This window comes from Panulirus ornatus, chromosome 17 (assembly GCF_036320965.1).
Source record: "Panulirus ornatus isolate Po-2019 chromosome 17, ASM3632096v1, whole genome shotgun sequence".
NCBI classification, from domain to species: domain Eukaryota; kingdom Metazoa; phylum Arthropoda; class Malacostraca; order Decapoda; family Palinuridae; genus Panulirus; species Panulirus ornatus.
This window is the reverse complement of record NC_092240.1, coordinates 54,927,751-54,949,414: the sequence shown is the minus strand read 5'-3', so window position 1 is coordinate 54,949,414 and position 21,664 is coordinate 54,927,751. Positions and strand designations below refer to the sequence as shown.

Sequence of the window (21,664 nt, the reverse complement as noted above, 5' to 3'; positions counted from 1 at the left end):
CTAGTGAAAGAGAAAAGGGGATGGGGGGGGGCATTTGGGCGGCACTTAAAGGGAACAGTGCAAGTGATTAGTAGTATAGGAGAAAGCGGCCGGTCAAGAAGGTGCAGGGATTGAAAAAGAGGGCAAATGAGAGTTAGGGTGAGAGAATATCATTAAACTTCGGAGAATAAAAAGATTTTTGGAAGGCGGTAGATAATGTGGGAATGACAAGAGAACAAATGGGAACATCAGTGAAAAGGGCAAGGAGGAAGTGATAACAGGTAGTAATGGAGTGAGGAGGAGATGGAATGAGTATTTTGAAGCATTGTTGAATGTGTTTGATGATAGAGTGGCAGATGTATGATGTTTAGGTCGGGATGGCATGCGAAGTGAGAGAAACAGGGAGAGTGGTTTGGTGAAAAGAGAAGAGGTGATGAAAGCCTTACAGAAGATGAAATCCGGCAAGGGGGCAGGATTGGATGTGATTGCAGTTGAATTTATTAAGAAAGGGGGTGACTGTGTTGCTTTCACCTCCCTAACAACCCCATCCATAAACAAATTAAACAGCCATGGAGACATAACACACCCCTGCCGCAAACCTACATTCACTGAGAACCAATCACTTTCCTCTCTTCCTACACGTACACATGCCTTACATCCTCGATAAAAACTTTTCACTGCTTCTAACAACTTGCCTCCCACACCATATATTCTTAATACCTTCCACAGAGCATCTCTATCAACTCTATCATATGCCTTCTCCAGATCCATAAATGCTACATACAACTTCATTTGCTTTTCTAAGTATTTCTCACATACATTTTTCAAAGCAAACACCTGATCCACACATCCTCTACCACTTCTGAAACCACACTGCTCTTCCCCAGTCTGATGCTCTGCACATGCCTCCACCCTCTCAATCAATACCCTCCCATATAATTTCCCAGGAATACTCAACAAACTTATACCTCTGTAATTTGAGCACTCACCTTGGTCCCCTTTGCCTTTGTACAATGGCACTATGCAAGCATTCCACCAATCCTCAGGCACCTCACCATGAATCATACATACATTAAATAACCTTACCTTATATTTTTTTTCTTCACATTTATTTATTATACTTGATTGCCGTCTTCTGCGTCAGTGGGGTGGCGCAAGGAAACAGACGAGAAATGGCCCAGCCCACCCACATACACATGTATATACATATCTATCCCTGGGGATAGGGGAGAAAGACTACTTCCCGCGTATTCCCTGCGTGTCATAGAAGGTGACTAAAAGGGGAGGGAGCGGGGGGCTGGAAATCCTCCCCTCTCTTTTTTTTTCTTTTTTAATTTTCCAAAAGAAGGAATAGAGAAGGAGGCCAGGTGAGGATATTCCCTCAGAGGCCCAGTCCTCTGTTCTTAGCGCTACCTTGCTAACGCGGGAAATGGCAAGTAGTTTGAAAGAAAAGAAAAGAAATATATATATATATATTTTATATATTTTTATTTACTTTGTCGCTGTCTCCGCGTTTGCGAGGCTAGCGCAAGGAACACAGAACGTAAAGAAAAGGCCAACCCCCCATACACATGTATATACATACGTCCACACACGCAAATTTTCATACCTACACAGTCTTTCCTGTTCCCAGACGCTTCACATGCTTGATTCAATCCACGACAGCACGTCAACCCGGTATACCACATCGCTCCAATCACTCTATCCTTCCCTCCTTTCACCCCTGCATGTTCAGCCCCGATCACACAAAATCTTTTCACTCCACTTTCCACCTCCAATTTGGTCTCCTCTTCTCCTCGTTCCCTCCACTCCGACACATATATCCTCTTGGTCAATCTTTCCTCACTCATTCTCTCCATGTGCCCAAACCACTTCAAAACACCCTCTTCTGCTCTCTCAAACACGCTCTTTTTATTTCCACACATCTCTCTTACCCTTACGTTACTCACTCGATCAAACCACCTCACACCACACATTGTCCTCAAACATCTCATTTCCAGCACATCCATCCTCCTGCGCACAACTCTATCCATAGCCCACGCCTCGCAACCATACAACATTGTTGGAACCACTATTCCTTCAAACATACCCATTTTTGCTTTCCGAGATAATGTTCTCGACTTCCACACATTCTTCAAGGCCCCCAGAATTTTCGCCCCCTCCCCCACCCTATGATCCACTTCCGCTTCCATGGTTCCATCCGCTGCCAGATCCACTCCCAGATATCTAAAACACTTTACTTCCTCCAGTTTTTCTCCATTCAAACTCACCTCCCAATTGACTTGACCCTCAACCCTACTGTACCTAATAACCTTGCTCTTATTCACATTTACTCTTAACTTTCTTCTTCCACACACTTTACCAAACTCAGTCACCAGCTTCTGCAGTTTCTCACATGAATCAGCCACCAGCGCTGTATCATCAGCGAACAACATTTTTGAGACTAAAGGTTTCAAGACATACTTAAAGATCATCGTACACTCCTGCTGGTATATATGATTACTGTTACCTGGTAGAGTTTTGCTGTATCATTTAATTACACATTTCTTGCCAGTATCTTCCCCTCAGAGTCTACAGTAATACATGATAAAAGTTTAGACACAAAAGTTGAATTCACTATTTTCTTTTAGTTCAACAAATGTTCAAGCTGTATATTCTGAACTGCCAGACACATACCCATGGGTTGTGTACGCCAGTTCATAATAGTATGAGCATTTCTGAAAGTAAATGTGAATATTGCCTTAAATCTGGGCTTCTGCGACATCCTATAGAGTCTCATTATTTTTGCTTGTATAAGAAGTTAGTGTAAGCAGTTTATTATGATGGATGACTTCAAGAGTTGTTGCCCTTGGTAGATTGTGGGTCGGATGGCATGCCAGTGGACAGGGTCAGAGCCCCAGCTGCCCCTCAAACCCTCACTGATGGAGCAGATCAACGTAGTCTTTGACGAAACAGAACAGGCATATGGTCAGGTAAGACTTCGTTAAACATTGACAAGATGGTGTCTGGAGGGTCCTCATATATGGTTGCAGGAGGGATTAGAGTTCAACACAGACCCAGTACATTGTGGCAGGAAAGTGAAGAGGGCAACACAGACCCTGCAGATAGTGGCAGAAGGGATTAGGCGACATGACAGACACAATAGATGATGACAGGAGGGTGTAAAGGGCAATATAGATCTTGTAGATGGTACCAGGAGGATGCTTAGGGTAATACAGACCTAGGAGGAAGATGTAGAGAGCAGTACAGAGCTGACAAAAGTGGATAGGACCTACCTACCTGCAATTGCCCACAAGGATATTTTTGCCATCAGGCAGGGCTAGCACATAGTGCTAACAGTATATCTTGCTTGATTAACATTACTGTTTTTCTCTTCTGCCACAATATTGCACAATTATCAATGCAAAGTTCATCTGGAATATTTTTAGCTATTTTTCAAGTTTTCAAGTTTTCTTTTTAATATTTTTTGCTTATGCAGATTTCAGCTTTCCATCTTTCTCTTTGGACTTATGGAAAATCATGTTTGATATCATCTTGGCATGTTCAGTGCATTGCTGCAGACATAATCACTTATGAGACAGACAGCATACAGAGAGTGGCATATGAGAGATGAGCGAGATAAAAATGATGAGATATCAAGGATGGACTACATGTGAGAAAGAGACTGTTGTAAACCAGAGATTAGAGGCTAAGTGGCATAAAACACAAGTGAAGGAAATGGTGAGATGAGAAAAATTTTTGAGATAGATAAAGGGAGGCAGAAGATATGGGACAAATAGGAATAACTCATACTTTTGTATCTAACAGGTTGAAGTATCTCACACCCTGGGCTACCTGACAGCTGCTAAGCATGGCCTCTCAGACTCTGAGATGATCGATATCCTCTCCTGTGATGAGGCTGTTCTTGAGAAGGTCTTTGTTCACTGTACTCCACCAGGTGAGTGTGTTTGTGCGTGTCATCAGAGATAAGATTGCCTGCTTGTGAAATATGTACAGGGGAGCTCTACGCTCGTGGGACCCCATTCTTAAGCTTCCTTTTGTTTCAGACAATCTTCTAAAACACATGTACACTAACTTTACAGTTTCTTGTCTTAGACTTCTCCATGTATCCACAACTATATTGATACAGAAGTACTTAGTTAATGTATTCGAAAATACAAGGAACAGACTGTGAAAAGAAACTGAGTATTGATATTATAGATAACATTAAACAGTTATATGATAATGAAGAACGTATAAGAGATGGAGCCTCAGGAATGTAAAACTTCATCCCAGTATTGTATTAGGTTATCACAAGTAGATAATGTGCGTATTGAGTACTTACATGTTTGATTGTCTCTTTCATCATATGGACAGGAAACTTATCAGGCTTCCTATCTCAGTATTTTTCATACAAACTCATTTTGTTAATCAGTATTCTCCTCTTGTGCTACATGTTTTTTCTGTTTTCTTTCATATGAATTGGTCTTCTGTTAAAGAAATGCTTTTTGACATACTTGCTGACATTTCTATGACCCCTCTGACATTTCCTCATATCCTTCCTAATATTTCCTCATGAACCTCTTGACATTTTGTTGTGTCTCTGCTGATATTTCCTCATTACCCACATGACATTTCTTCATGAACCATCCGACATTTCCTCATGAACCTCCTGTCATTTATCCATGAACCTCCTTAGATTTCCTTTTGGCCCTCTGACATTTCCTCATTACCCTTCTGACATTTTTTGACATTCCAAGTGCTGAACATCACTGTATGTATTACTGTAGGAATTCACATGGAGTATTGATATTTCCCCTTATCATCAACTTCTTCATTGTAGGCAGATTGGGTTAAAATTTTGGCATCATCAGTACACTTACATCATTTCATTTCACAAATTACCTGCTGTAATCAGAATTATTAATGGTCCCAGCATTGATCTTTGAGGGAGTCCACTTGTTTCCTTTCTTTGATCTTCTTGTCACCTGATCTTCATGGTTGGACCCTTCAGGAGTGTATCTCTGGTCCTCCTTCTTCCTTTAGACACCTGTCCTTCCTGCTTGAAGCCTCCATTATATCTCTGGTTCTCCTACCTTCCTCTGGACACCTGTTCCTCTTTCATATAAAACATCATGACCCATCTTTACCATTCCAGCTTCTGCCTCATTCTCATGACAATGTTCAGTTAGATTTTGTTGCTTCTCTGGGCAAAATGTGCATTAAATTTTGGAAGTACAGTTTGCATCACTGAAGTTGCATTAGGTTGGTTATCTCCTGGTTCTGGGAACCCAAGTGAATTATACCTGTCAGGCAAATAATCTCCATCCAAGATTAGAAGTAGTACAACCTTCTCCTTATCAGGTTTCCTCATGAAATCTGCTGCCAGGACATAAAAGTTATACTTTTGCTTAAAGATCTTTCAATCTTTTTCACTGTCATCAGTTGGGCTTCTTTTGGTGGGATAGTTGGCTGTGAAGCTGTCATTTGCTCCACGTCATTATGTTGCCACTTGATTTTGCCTCAGTTACTGGAACAGGAGTTTGTCATATCTTTTCTTTCGGTCATTCTGGTCTGTGATGACATATAATGTTTTCACCGCTGCCACCATGTTTTTTTCTAGGAGGTTTAGGCTAAGTAAGGGTGAAAGGAACTAGTCACCAGAAGGCCTAGGCTCTTTTAGTCCGTGAGGAGCCAGTTACTAGGAAGTCCTGGCTGAGTAAAGGTGGGAAACCACTCAACATGAGTTCTGGGCTTTGTAAGGCTTTCATGAACCAATTATTAGGAGGTTAGGGCTCAGTAAGTGTGGGAGGAACCCATTACTTGCAGGTCTGGGTACATTAATGGTGGAAGGAATCTGACCCTGAGAAGTATGTGCTCAGGGGGGCAGTATTGTCATAATGCTAGTCATCTTCTTTAGCAAAATCAGGCACTAATTAAGATCTTAATCTTATACCTCATTTGAACAATATTATTTCACATAATCAGCAAAGAGACAGAGTAAAACAAATGCTTCACTGTTGCTTATCAACCCTCCATCATCTTACAATCTGTTGTGTTCTTTATTTGTACACTCAGATTTAGAAGTTGATTACTCCCTCACTTTATGTGATGTGATGAGAATGTGTCTCCACAGTCCGAAGGTGTCCATCGCTTCTGTGGGTTCAAATCTCAAAACAACTGCAGCCTTTCTTGATGAAGACGATAGTGGCAGGGATCTGCCTCCTCACCTGGCGTCATGAGAGCTTTCGGGATGCGGCCCGTGCCCGCTACTTGGGTACCTCCGACCAGATCAGCATGTGCTGCACTGCCCTCATCGACTACTTTCAGGTTACCCACCCATTTCCTTTCTCATGTATATAGTGGGAGCAGGAGGAGGCTGGAAGTCCTCCCCTCCAGCTTTTACTTTTCCAAAAGAAGGAACACAGAAGTGGTCCAGATGAGGATTTTACTTTCTCTAAGGCTTAGTCATCCGTTCTTAATGCTACCTCGCTAATGCGGGAAATTGCGAATATGTATGAATATATATATCCCTGGGGCTAGGGGGAGAAAGAATACTTCCTACAAATTGCCTGCGTGTCGTAGAAGGTGACTAAAGGGGAAGGGAGCGGGTGGCTGGAAATCCTCCCCTCTCATTTTTTTTCTTTTTTTTTTTATTTTCCAAAAGAAGGAACAGAGAAGGGGGCCAGATGAGGATATTCCCTCAAAGGCCCAGTCCTCTGCTCTTGACGCTACCTCGCTAACTCGGGAAATGGCGAATAGTATAAAAAAGATATATATTTATATATTTATTATTTATTTATTTTGCTTTGTCGCTGTCTCCCGCGTTTGTGAGGTAGCGCAAGGAAACAGACGAAAGAATGGCCCAACCCACCCACATACACATGTATATACATACACATCCACACATGCAAATATACATACCTGTACATCTCAACATATACATATATATAAACACACCGACATATACATATATACGCATGTACATAGTACATACTGCCTGCCTTTATTCATTCCCATCGCCACCCCGCCACACATGAAATAACAACCCCCTCCCCCTTATGTGCGCGAGGTAGCGCTAGGAAAAGACAACAAAGGCCACATTCGTTCACACTCAGTCTCTAGCTGTCATGTGATGATGCACCGAAACCACAGCTCCCTTTCCACATCCAGGCCCCACAGAACTTTCCATGGTTTACCCCAGACGCTTCGCATTTTTTCACCCTCCTGCATGTTCAGGCCCCGATCACTCAAAATCTTTTTCACTCCATCCTTCCACCTCCAATTTGGTCTACCACTTCTCCTTGTTCCCTCCACCTCTGATGCATGTATCCTCTTTGTCAGTCTTTCCTCACTCATTCTCTCCATGTGACCAAACCATTTCAAAACACCCTCTTCTGCTCTCTCAACCACACTTTCTTTATTACCACACATATCTCTTACCCTTTCATTACTTACTTGATTAAATCAACTCACATCACAAATTTTCTTCAAACATTTCATTTCCAATACATCCGCCCTCCTCAGCACAACCCTATCTATAGCCCATGCCTCGCAACCATATAACATTGTTGGAACCACTATTCCTTCAAACATACCTTTTTTTGCTGTCCAAGATAACATTCTCACCTTCTACACATTCTTCAACACTCCCAGAACCTTCGCTCCCTCCCCCACCCTGTCAATCACTTCCACTTCCATGGTTCCATCTGCTGCTAAGATAACTCCCAGATATCTAAAACACTTCATTTCCTCCAGTTTTTCTCCATTCAAACTTACCTCCCAGTTTACTTGTCCCTCAACCCTACTGAACCTAATCACTTTGCTCTTATTCACATTTCCTCTCAACTTTCTTGTTTCACGCACTTTACCTTATTTACCATTTCCCACATTAACAAGGTAACATTAAAAACAAAGGACTGAGCCTTAGAGGAAATATCCTCACTTGGCCCCCTTCTCTGTTCCTTCTATTAAAAAATTGATTAACATAAAAAGAAATATATATACATGTGTATGTGGGTGGTTTGGGCCATTCTTTCATCTGTTTTCTTGCGCTACCTTGTTAACATGGGAGACAGCGACAAAGTATAATAAAAAGAAAATATTTGCCAGCTTAATTTTCCATCAAATCAAATGCTGCTCTTACTTGTTTTTCCTTGAAATCAAGGAATTATAATGCATGCCATCACTTTGATATGTTAACATTGTGAACTGTGCTTAAAATCCATAGGTTTAGGCAGGACTGTGATATCTGCTACATACCTACTGCACAAAGAATTCTTTCATTGACTGTCTTTTATGTACATGTTGACTATAGTATTGTGTTGACAGAGCAAGTGGGCTAATGGAGTGAAGAAGCCAGTGCCAGTTTGTGAATCTGGAGTTGAGGAAGGCAAAGACCGCTATGTGCTTGATCAACCTACCAAGTATCGTGGCAGGTGAGCTTTCTCTTTCTCTTGTACTTGAAAATCATCCATTTTCTAGTTTGCCTGTGATGGTTAATTGGACTGAACTGTAAGTTATTCATGCCCAGCTTATATGAGTTGAGGGGTAGGATTCGAGTTGTCCTTCCAATGACCAGCCTTTGGTCCCATAATATCTCTTCTAGGTCTCTACTCTGTTTTGTTCAGGAGGTGCAAGAGTAACTGGACATACCTGCTAGATGACTGGACTATATTCAAGACATGAACAGAGTTATACAATTTTTTCTGTACAGTATTCCTGAGATCTCATTAAAGCTTTTAGTGTGCATTTTTTTTGGCCTTTCCCTAGTGTGAAAATTAAAGATTTTTTCTCAAAGAGATGCCCAAAGATATTGAAATTATGAAATTTTTTTCTGATGCAACAATATAAGAAATCCTCTTTGATCCTGTTGGTCCTGTATGGGGCCCACCTTTTATGCTAACAAGTGCATGCTCCTGTACACTTCTAGTACATTTTCCTCTTCACATAAGTCAGAATGAGAGATTTTCCTTATCTGATAAACTCATCCAACACTATCCATATATTTGAGGGTGTAAGAATGCTTTTATGGGCAGTGGGGGCAAGTTTTTCTCTTAGAGGTTGGTGGACAGGGCAGATGGAGTTCTTTTAGGCACTGCAGACATGCATCAGACAGAGAAAACCCCAAAAATTTTGCACAAATATCCCTCATGCTTAATAGAGGGTAACTATCTACGGCCTCTAACTAATGCCAATGACTCAACTTTTGTATAGGTTGCCATCTATACTAGCAAGTAGGTTTTACAATGTGAATGGAATTTAAGTTAAAAAGTGGCTATATTTAAGACAGCATCCTACTACACATGCCTCTGTTAAGTTTAGTAGCACTGAAAGGGTTAAGGCTGTCAGATTCCTTGTTCTTTTGGCAGCTAGTGCTTGACATGACTAACCATTGTCATATGAAATTTAAGTTTCACTCTCAGTATTTCAGCGTGCTCTGCCTCTGTCTTGTTCAGCTGTCATCCATCCATCAACACAGTTTAGATGGCAGTCCATATATTGTTGTGTCTTTGTAAATAACAGAAACACAAAAATTTGCATTTGTAAAATATATACAAAAGATATGTACAGGTAGTGTAAAATATGCCTTCAAAAAATACATAAAAAGCTTAATGTAATCAGGTGTACATAGAATGAAATCATAAGTGGAAAAAGTCTGAAATTATCATATGATTAGATAAGGAACATCCATGTCCCCAGACTGGGCCCTCCCCCATCCACTTATCACCCTCCCACTCCAATCCAGAGAAAGGTACACTATTTTTTGCATTATCTTTGATGAAGAGTGATATAGACATATTTTGTAAAAGGAAAAATATTTTTAGTTGCTTTTCACCTTTGGGAAGGGAAATTTCTGAGAGATTGTGCAGTAGGGCAGGCAGTTTCCAGGCAGCGGTAGTATTATCCCACAGAACCCCATAGTTTTCTCATAAGAAGTCTCTAGTGCCACACCTAATTAAAAACCCCAACTATGTCCAGGATTATTGATTACACACATGCTTACTGAGTCAGCCAAGTCCTGGTTTCTGGTAATGGGTAGGCTCAGGATGAGTACAGCTTCTAACTGAGCCATTTTAAGCATGAATACCCATTTCTCAGCAGTTTGCATTCCAACAAGAACATTGATGCCAGGTGGGAATTCATAATTTCCAACACCTTGGCAGTGGCTGATGGTAATGAGATGGATTGTAATGTGAATAGCTCAGACTGTTTTTTGTCTTATTCACAGGACCCACATATGAATCTTTCCATATAGCAGGTCACCTGTGCTAGGAGATGCTGCCTTAAAATGGAAAGGTGAGAGGAGGGGCAGGCTATTCTACACATTTGTGCAGGAGTTTGGGAGTGATCTCATTTTATCCAACAGCTTTTCGATTGTCGAGTGACTTGAGAACTTAGTCTTACTATATGTGATATTTTGAAGTTTGGACATGGCTTATAATGGAAGTTTAAATGGAAGTTGGTTGAGGATAGAAACACAGGTTTTTTTAAAAAAAAAGAGAAATTGTATTACCTCGTGAATACTTTTGGTGACACTTTATATACCACCAGAATTGTGTGCCAGCATTACCAGATTTGTTTCTTTCAAGTGTTGGCTTCCCACCTGGAAGTGGCCAACTCTGTGTTCATTAATTATTCAGCCTTTCCTTGCTTTTCTTATTTGCATTTTTCTCCAGTTAGCTTGTATTTTCATAGTGGGCCTTGTTTCAGTCTTACTAGACCATATCCTCCCACTGGGCCATGCTCATGCCTCACTAGGTAGGCAATTCTATGAGACATGTTCATGTACATATAAATTTTTCTCATTTGATCATGTCCTCTTCTTTCTCTGGATCATGTTTGCTCATTTATTTCTGGGCTATGTTCTCTTACTAAGGCATATTTTTTCCCCTAACATTTACTTCTCTAACTTGGCAAATTCTCATTTTCATTGTTTGGTTGACAGGTCATGCCTTCATCTCATAGAACTACTCTTTTTTTTCTCTTTCTTTTTAGATCACATTTCTCTTCAGTTAGACTAAGTTTCTTGTATTTCTTAATCAACCCTTCTTCTCATGGTCTTTGGGTAGAGGTAACATTATTTGGACTACTTGTTGATAAACTAAGATTTTTTGATTTTATAAAGCTATTGCGATTAATCTACGAACACATTGTAAGAAAAACACAGGTTTATGTAATTTGGCATTTGAAAGTGATATATAACAACTGTGTGAATGAAAAGTTAAGTATGTTTTGGTGAGAAGATATTTGAAAACTGGGAGTTTTGATCATGTCTAATATGAACAATGATTTCAACCAGGCCTGAGTTGAGAGTGGCTTGGATGTTTTGTGAACTGTGTGACTTTTTTTGTAAATGTTGATGCATGACAGTTCAGGAGTTTTATAATTAGTTATGAGAAATGGCACTCACAGGGACACACTGAAAGTGAAAAATGAACAAAATAACTGCAAACATTCTTGGAAGATTAAAGATCTGTCAGGAAGGAAGTCTGAAGGGGGTTAGAGATGAAATAAAGATAGTTTTGATAAGGTTGAATGACAATACGACAGAAATTACATGGACAGAAGATTAGGAAGCTCAGAAAGCAAAAGTAATAAGACAAAACATACTTTCAGGACTACGAGGTGGCAGAAGGAAACAGACGAAAGAATGGCACAAACCCACCTACATACGCATGTACATACATAAACGCCCACACACGCACATATACGTACCTATACGTTTCAATGTATACATTCATATACATACACAGACATATACATATATACACATTTACACATCCACACCAGCTGCCTTCACCCATTCCCATCGCCACCCCGCCACACATGAAAATTGCACCCCCCCTCCCCCCAGCGCGCGTGCAAGGTAGCGCTAGGAAAAGACAACAATGGCTACATTCATTCACACTCAGTCTCTAACCGTCATGTGTAATGCCGAAACCACATCTCCCTTTCCACATCCAGGCCGGACAAAACTTTCATGGTTTACTACAGATGCTTCACATGCCCTGGTTCAGTCCCTTGACAGCATGTTGATCCCAGTATGCCACATCGTTCCAATTCACTCTATTCATTGCATGTCTTTCACCCTCCTGTATGTTCAGGCCCTGATCACTCAGAGTCTTTTTCGCTCCATCCTCCCACTTCCAATTTGGTCTCCCACTTCGCTTCATTCCCTCCACCTCAGACATATATCCTTTTTGTCAATCTTTCCTCACTCATTCTCTCCATGTGACCAAACCATTTCAATACACCCTCTTCTGCTCTCACCACCACACTCTTTTTATTACCACACATATCCTTTACCCTTTCATTACTAAATGAAACCACCTCACACCACATATTGTCCTCTAACATTTCATTTCCAACACATCCACCCTCCTCTGCACAACCCTATCTATAGCCCACGCTTGCAACCGTATAGCATTGTTGGAACCACTATTCCTTCAGACATACCCAATTTTGCTCTCCGAGGTAACATTTTTGCCTTCCTCACTTTCTTCAATGCTCCCAGAACCTTTGCCCCCTCCCCCACCCTGTGACTCACTTCCACTTCTCTGATTCCATCCACAGCTAGATCCACTCCTAGATATCTGAAACACTTCACTTCCTCCATTTTTTTCCATTCAAACTTACCTCCCAGTTAACTTTTCCCTCAACCCTACTGAACCTAATAATTAACCTTGCTCTTATTCACATTTCCTCTCAACTTTCTTCTTTCGCACACTTTACCAAACTCAGTTCCCAACTTCTGCAGTTTCTTACCTGAATCAGCCACCAGCACTGTATCATCAGAGAACATCAACTGATTCACTTCCCAAGCCCTCTCATCCACAACAGACTGCATACTTGCCCCTCTCTCTAAAACTCTTGCATGCACCTCCCTAACAACCCCATCCATAAACAAAAAAACAGCCTTGGAGACATCAAGCACCCCTGCCACAAACTGACATTCACTGGGAACCAATCACTTTCCTCTCTTCCTACTCATACACATACCTTACATCCTTGATGAAAACTTTTCACTGCTTCTAGTAACTTACCTCCCACACACCAGATACTCTTAATACCTTCCACAAAGCATCTCTATCAACTCTATCATATGCCTTCTCCAGATCCATAAATGCTACATACAAATCCATGTTTCTAAGTATTTCTCAAATACATTCTTCAAAGCAATCACCAGACCCACACATCCTTTACCACTTCTGAAACCACACTGCTCTTCCCCAATCTGATGCTTTGTACATGCCTTCACCCTCTCAATCAATACCCTCTCATATACTTTCACAGGAATACTCCACAAACTTATACCTCTGTAATTTGAACACACGCCTTTATCCCCTTTGCATTTGTACAATGGCACTATGCATGCATTCCACCAATCCTCAGGCACTTCACCATGAACCATACATACATAAAATATCCCTACCAATCAGTCAACAACACAATCACCTCCATTTTTAATGAATTCCACTGCAGTACCATCCAAACCCACTGCCTTGCTGGTTTTCATCTTCAGCAAAGCTTTCACTACCTCCTCTCTGTTTACCAAATCATTCTCCCTGACCCTCTCACTTCGCACACCACCTTGACCAAAACACCCTATATCTGCCACTCTTATCATCAAACATTCAACAAACCTTCAAAATACTCTCTCCATCTCCTTTTCACATCACCACTACTTGTTATTACCTCCCCCATTATCCCCCTTCATTGATGTTCCCATTTGTTCTCTTGTCTTAAACACTTTATTTACCTCCTTCCAAAGCATCTTTTTATTTTCCTTAAAATTTAATGATACTCTCACCCCAACTCTCATTTGCCCTCTTTTTCACCTCTTGAACCTTTCTCTTGACCTCCTGCCTTTATTTTTTATACATCTCCCAGTCATTTGCACTACTTCCCTGTAACAATTGTCCAAACGCCTCTCTCTTCTCTTTCTTTAACAATCTTACTTCTCCATCCCACCACTCACTGCACTTTCTAATCTGCCCACCTCCCACGCTTCTCATGCCACAAGCATCTTTTGCACAAGCCATCACTGCTTCTCTTGATACCTCCCATTCCTCCCAAACTCCCCTTACATCATTTGCTCTTACCTTTTTCCATTCTGCACTCAATCTCTCCTGGTACTTCTTCACACAAGTCTCCTTCCCAAACTCCCTTACTCTCACCACTCTCTTCACCCCAACATTCTCTCTTCTTCTTTGAAAACCTCTACAAATCTTCACCTTTGCCTCCACAAGATGATAATCAGACATCCCTCCAGTTGCCCCTCTCAGCACATTAACATACAAAAGTCTCTCTTTCATGCGCCCATCAATTAGCACCTAATCCAATAATGGTCTCTGGCCATCTTTCCTACATACATACATATGTATATCTCTCTTTTTAAACCAGGTATTCCCATTCACCAGTCCTTTTTCAGCACACAATTCTACAAGCTCTCCACCACTTCCGTTTACAACACTGAACACCCCGTGTACACTAATTATACCCTCAACTGCCACATGAATACATGAAATGAGATATTAGTCTTGAAAGATTGAGGAATTAGAAAATGTACTTCCAAGTGCAATGGAGTCTGATCAATAGAGGCCCAATCCACTTTGAGGAATGCTAATGAAATGTTAGTTAACACTGAAAGACAAGCAGTGTGTATGTAATTAGATGGATGTTTTAAGGTTTTATCATAAATAGATTGTCATTGGTAATGAAGAAATTATAGAAATCATGGTTTTCCTAGGTAAAATTGGAATTAAGTAGTTTGTACATCATTAGTGACTGGGCGTGGAAAAATGATTGAAAGGATTTTTGCACAAGGCCACTGGAGCTGGGGACAGGGTTAACTGCTGGTAAGTCTGGATGTAGTGCTGGAATGGCGACAGAAAATGGAGTGTGTTATGGAGAGTCTTAGTCGTGTGGTGACTGTAAGATCCGTTGGAACACAGGAATCATGGCTCTTTCCTTAGATGTACGTAGGCATAAGAGATTGAAACAGTCTCTTCTCATAAATCCAAATTGGCACACTATTGATGTGATAATTATGCATGTCAAGACAAGACATGGTAATTATGATAATCTTTGTCTATGTTGTTAAAACCTTCAATTTTTTTAATGATGAGCTTCTGTACTTATATCATTCGCCTGGCTCTTGTGTTTTCCTTTGTTGTGGCTGACAGCAACATGTCCAAGATTTCGGTGCAGCCCACCTTTAGCCGCCACAACCGCCGCAAGTTGGATGAACTGCCCTACCAGGTGCTCCAGCTCCGGGGCAGAATACTTGAGGAATTTGTTCTCAATTTTGACTGGGTCTATGAGAAGCTTTGTGGATCAGACACGTACCAGGTGAGTATGGGAAGTTGTTGTACATATGACAAGCATGAGAACGATGCATATCCCATATCAGATGAATTCATGTCATATACCAGGTAGTTTTGGCATATCCTAGAGAAGGTCGAGACACCAAGCTTGCATATGACTACTCATGAATGGAAGAAGGCAAGCAAGTATGAATATGTACATGTGTACATATGTACATGTGTATATATGTGTATATGTCTGTGTATGTGTATGTATATGTTGATATGTGCATGTATGTATATTGGCATTTATGTAGTTATATGTCTATATGAGTGGATGGGTTATTCTTTGTCTGTTTCCTGGTGCTACCTTACTGATGCAGGAAACAGCAATTAAGTATAACAAAAAAGAAAAATATATATATATATATATATATTATATATATATATATATATATATATATATATATATATATATATATATATATATATATATCTTTTTCTTTCTTTCAAACTATTTGCCATTTCCCGCATTAGCGAGGTAGCGTTAAGAACAGAGGACTGGGCCTTTGAGGGAATACCCTCACCTGGCCCAATTCTCTGTTCCTTCCTTTGGAAAATTGAAAAAAAAAAAAAAAAAAAAACGAGAGGGGAGGATTTCCAGCCCCCGCTCCCTCCCCTTTTAGTCGCCTTCTACGACACGCAGGGAATACGTGGGAAGTATTCTTAATCCCCTATCTTTCTTTTCTTTTAAACTATTCGCCATTTCCCGCGTTAGCGAGGTAGCATTAAGAACAGAGGACTGGGCCTTTGAGGGAATACCCTCACCTGGCCCAATTCTCTGTTCCTTCTTTTGGAAAATTAAAAAAAAAAACGAGAGGGGAGGATTTCCAGCCCCCCGCTCCCTCCCCTTTTAGTCGCCTTCTACGACACGCAGGGAATACGTGGGAAGTATTCTTAATCCCCTATCCCCAGGGATATATATATATATATATAATATATATATTCATTTATTTTTTTTATTTTGCTTTGTCGCTGTCTCCCGCGTTTGCGAGGTAGCGCAAGGAAACAGACGAACGAAATGGCCTAAACCACCCCCATACAAATGTATATACATACACGTCCACACACGCAAATATACATACCTACATCTCAATGTACACATATATATACACACACAGACATATACATATATACACATGTGCATAATTCATACTGTCTGCCTTTATTTATTCCCATCGCCACCTCGCCACACATGGAATAACATCCCCCTCCCCCCTCATGTGTGCGAGGTAGCGCTATGAAAAGACAACAAAAAGGCCCCATTCGTTCACTCTCAGTCTCTAGCTGTCATGTAATAATTCCCGAAACCACCGCTCCCTTTCCCACATCCAGGCCCCACAGAACTTTCCACCACACATTGTCCTCAAACATCTCATTTCCAGCACATCCACCCTCCTGTGCACAACTCTATCCATAGCCCACGCCTCGCAACCATACAACATTGTTGGAACCACTCTTCCTTCAAGCATAGCCATTTTTGCTTTCCGAGATAATGTTCTCAACTTCCAAACATTCTTTAAGGCTCCCAGGACTTTCGCCCCCTCCCCCACCCTATGATTCACTTCCGCTTCCATGGTTCCATCCACTGCCAGATCCACTCCCAGATATTTAAAACACTTTACTTCCTCCAGTTTTATTCCATTCAAACTTACCTCCCAATTGACTTGACCCTCAACCCTACTGTACCTAATAACCTTGCTCTTATTCACATTTACTCTTAACTTTCTTCGTTCACACACTTTTATATATATATATATATAAGTATATATATATATATATATATATAGGTATAAGTTTGTTGAGTATTCCTGGTAAATTATATGGGAGGGTATTGATTGAGAGGGTGAAGGCATGTACAGAGCATCAGATTGGGGAAGAGCAGTGTGGTTTCAGAAGTGGTAGAGGATGTGTGGATCAGGTGTTTGCTTTGAAGAATGTATGTGAGAAATACTTAGAAAAGCAAATGGATTTGTATGTAGCATTTATGGATCTGGAGAAGGCATATGATAGAGTTGATAGAGATGCTCTGTGGAAGGTATTAAGAATATATGGTGTGGGAGGAAAGTTGTTAGAAGCAGTGAAAAGTTTTTATCGAGGATGTAAGGCATGTGTACGTGTAGGAAGAGAGGAAAGTGATTGGTTCTCAGTGAATGTAGGTTTGCGGCAGGGGTGTGTGATGTCTCCATGGTTGTTTAATTTGTTTATGGATGGGGTTGTTAGGGAGGTAAATGCAAGAGTTTTGGAAAGAGGGGCAAGTATGAAGTCTGTTGGGGATGAGAGAGCTTGGGAAGTGAGTCAGTTGTTGTTCGCTGATGATACAGCGCTGGTGGCGGATTCATGTGAGAAACTGCAGAAGCTGGTGACGGAGTTTGGTAAAGTGTGTGGAAGAAGAAAGTTAAGAGTAAATGTCAATAAGAGCAAGGTTATTAGGTACAGTAGGGTTGAGGGTCAAGTCAATTGGGAGGTGAGTTTGAATGGTGAGAGGCTGGAGGAAGTGAAGTGTTTTAGATATCTGGGAGTGGATCTGTCAGCGGATGGAACCATGGAAGCGGAAGTGGATCATAGGGTGGGGGAGGGGGCGAAAATTTTGGGAGCCTTGAAAAATGTGTGGAAGTCGAGAACATTATCCCGGAAAGCAAAAATGGGTATGTTTGAAGGAATAGTAGTTCCAACAATGTTGTATGGTTGCGAGGCGTGGGCTATGGATAGAGTTGTGCGTAGGAGGATGGATGTGCTGGAAATGAGATGTTTGAGGACAATGTGTGGTGTGAGGTGGTTTGATCGAGTAAGTAACGTAAGGGTAAGAGAGATGTGTGGAAATAAAAAGAGCGTGGTTGAGAGAGCAGAAGAGGGTGTTTTGAAGTGGTTTGGGCACATGGAGAGAATGAGTGAGGAAAGATTGACCAAGAGGATATATGTGTCGGAGGTGGAGGGAACGAGGAGAAGAGGGAGACCAAATTGGAGGTGGAAAGATGGAGTGAAAAGGATTTTGTGTGATCGGGGCCTGAACATGCAGGAGGGTGAAAGGAGGGCAAGGAATAGAGTGAATTGGAGCGATGTGGTATACAGGGGTTGACGTGCTGTCAGTGGATTGAATCAAGGCATGTGAAGCGTCTGGGGTAAACCATGGAAAGCTGTGTAGGTATGAATATTTGCGTGTGTGGACGTGTGTATGTACATGTGTATGGGGGGGGGGGGTTGGGCCATTTCTTTCGTCTGTTTCCTTGCGCTACCTCGCAAACGCGGGAGACAGCGACAAAGTATAAAAAAAAAAAAAAAAAAAAAAAAAAAAAAAAAAAAAAAAAAAAAATATATATATATATATATATATATATCCCTGGGGATAGGGGAGAAAGAATACTTCCCATGTATTCCCTGCGTGTCGTAGAAGGCGACTAAAAGGGGAGGGAGCGGGGGGCTGGAAATCCTCCCCTCTCGTTTTTTTCTAATTTTCCAAAAGAAGGAACAGAGGGGGCCAGGTGAGGATATTCCAAAAAAGGCCCAGTCCTCTGTTCTTAACGCTACCTTGCTAACGCGGGAAATGGCGAATAGTTTAAAAGAAAGAAAAAGAAAGAATATATATATATATATATAGTGGTTCCAACAATGTTGTATGGTTGCGAGGCGTTGGCTATGGATAGAGTTGTGCGCAGGAGGGTGGGTGTGCTGGAAATGAGATGTTTGTGGACAATGTGTGGTGTGAGGTGGTTTGATCGAGTAAGTAATGTAAGGGTAAGAGAGATGTGTGGAAATAAAAAGAGCGCGGTTGAGAGAGCAGAAGAGGGTGTTTTGAAATGGTTTGGGCAAATGGAGAGAATGAGTGAGGAAAGATTGACCAAGAGGATATATGTGTTGGAGGTGGAGGGAACGAGGAGAAGTGGGAGACCAAATTAGAGGTGGAAAGATGGAGTGCAAAAGATTTTGTGTGATCGGGGCCTGAACATGCAGGAGGGTGAAAGGAGGGCAAGGAATAGAGTGAATTGGATCGATGTGGTATACCGGGGTTGACGTGCTGTCAGTGGATTGAATCAGGGCATGTGAAGCATCTGGGGTAAACCATGGAAAGTTGTGTGGGGCCTGGATGTGGAAAGGGAGCTGTGGTTTCGGGCATTATTGCGTGGCAGCTAGAGACTGAGTGTGAACGAATGGGGCCTTTGTTGTCTTTTCCTAGTGCTACCTTGCACACATGAGGGGGGAGGGGGAAGGTATTCCATGTGTGGCGAGGTGGCGATGGGAGTGAATGGGGGCAGACAGTGTGAATTGTGTGCATGGGTATATATGTATGTGTCTGTGTATGTATATATATGTGTACATTGAGATGTATAGGTATGTATATTTGCGTGTGTGGATGTGTGTGTGTATACATTGTGTATGGGGGTGGGTTGGGCCATTTCTTTCGTCTGTTTCCTTGCGGTACCTCGCAAACGTGGGAGACAACGACAAAGCAAAATAAATAAAAATATATATATTGTTATTTTATTATTCTATACTTTGTCGCTGTCTCCCGCATTAGCGAGGTAACGCAAGGAGAAAGACCAAAGAATGGCCCAACCCACCCACATACACATGTATATACATACATGTCCACACACGCACATATACATACCTATACATTTCAACATATACATATGTATATACATACACAGACATATACATATATACATGTATGTAATTCATAATTCATATATATATACATACACAGACATATACATATATACATGTATATAATTCATAATTCATATATATATGCGGAAGATGAAAGCCGGCAAGGCAACAGGTTTGGATGGTATTGCAGTGGAATTTATTAAAAAAGGGGGTGACAGTATTGTTGACTGGTTGGTAAGGTTATTTGTTGTATGTATGACTCATGGTGAGGTGCCTGAGGATTGGCGGAATGCGTGCATAGTGCCATTGTACAAGGGCAAAGGGGATAAGAGTGAGTGCTCAAATTACAGAGGTATAAGTTTGTTGAGTATTCCTGGGAAATTATATGGGAGGGTATTGATTGAGAGGGTGAAGTCATGTACAGAGCATCAGATTGGGGAAGAGCAGTGTGGTTTCAGAAGTGGTAGAGGATGTGTGGATCAGGTGTTTGCTTTGAAGAATGTATGTGAGAAATACTTAGAAAAGCAAATGGATTTGTATGTAGCATTTATGGATCTGGAGAAGGCATATGATTGAGTTGATAGAGTTGCTCTGTGGAAGGTATTAAGAATATATGGTGTGGGAGGCAAGTTGTTAGAAGCAGTGAAAAGTTTTTATCGAGGATGTAAGGCATGTGTACGTGTAGGAAGAGAGGAAAGTGATTGGTTCTCAGTGAATGTAGGTTTGCGGCAGGGGTGTGTGATGTCTCCATGGTTGTTTAATTTGTTTATGGATGGGGTTGTTAGGGAGGTGAATGCAAGAGTTTTGGAAAGAGGGGCAAGTATGAAGTCTGTTGTGGATGAGAGAGCTTGGGAAGTGAGTCAGTTGTTGTTCGCTGATGATACAGCGCTGGTGGCTGATTCATGTGAGAAACTGCAGAAGCTGGTGACTGAGTTTGGTAAAGTGTGTGAAAGAAGAAAGTTAAGAGTAAATGTGAATAAGAGCAAGGTTATTAGGTACAGTAGGGTTGAGGGTCAAGTCAATTGGGAGGTAAGTTTGAATGGAGAAAAACTGGAGGAAGTAAAGTGTTTTAGATATCTGGGAGTGGATCTGGCAGCGGATGGAACCATGGAAGCAGAAGTGGATCATAGGGTGGGGGAGGGGGCAAAAATTCTGTGAGCCTTGAAGAATGTGTGGAAGTCGAGAACATTATCTCGGAAAGTAAAAATGGGTATGTTTGAAGGAATAGTGGTTCCAACAATGTTGTATGGTTGCGAGGCGTGGGCTATGGATAGAGTTGTGCGCAGGAGGATGGATGTGCTGGAAATGAGATGTTTGAGGACAATATGTGGGGTGAGGTGGTTTGATCGAGTAAGTAACGTAAGGGTAAGAGAGATGTGTGGAAATAAAAAGAGCGTGGTTGAGAGAGCAGAAGAGGGTGTTTTGAAATGGTTTGGGCACATGGAGAGAATGAGTGAGGAAAGATTGACCAAGAGGATATATGTGTCGGAGGTGGAGGGAACGAGGAGAAGTGGGAGACCAAATTGGAGGTGGAAAGATGGAGTGAAAAAGATTTTGTGTGATCGGGGCCTGAACATGCAGGAGGGTGAAAGGAGGGCAAGGAATAGAGTGAATTGGATTGATGTGGTATACCGGGGTTGACGTGCTGTCAGTGGATTGAAGCAGGGCATGTGAAGCGTCTGGGGTAAACCATGGAAGGCTGTGTAGGTATGTATATTTGCGTGTGTGGA

General features: G+C 41.4%; 1 protein-coding gene across 6 annotated transcripts in view; it reads left to right on the top strand.

Annotated features, from left to right (window-relative positions):
- The window catches only part of LOC139754793 (NACHT and WD repeat domain-containing protein 2), a 91,637-nt gene that overhangs the window by 47,257 nt on the left and 22,716 nt on the right, over positions 1-21,664 (top strand). For all 6 annotated transcript variants that reach the window (XM_071672607.1, XM_071672608.1, XM_071672609.1 and 3 more), the window contains 5 exons: positions 2,835-2,951; positions 3,787-3,916; positions 6,095-6,288; positions 8,290-8,396; positions 15,147-15,312. In XM_071672607.1, the coding sequence (XP_071528708.1) occupies positions 2,835-2,951; positions 3,787-3,916; positions 6,095-6,288; positions 8,290-8,396; positions 15,147-15,312 (714 nt within the window). The remainder of the gene's footprint in view (positions 1-2,834; positions 2,952-3,786; positions 3,917-6,094; positions 6,289-8,289; positions 8,397-15,146; positions 15,313-21,664) is intronic.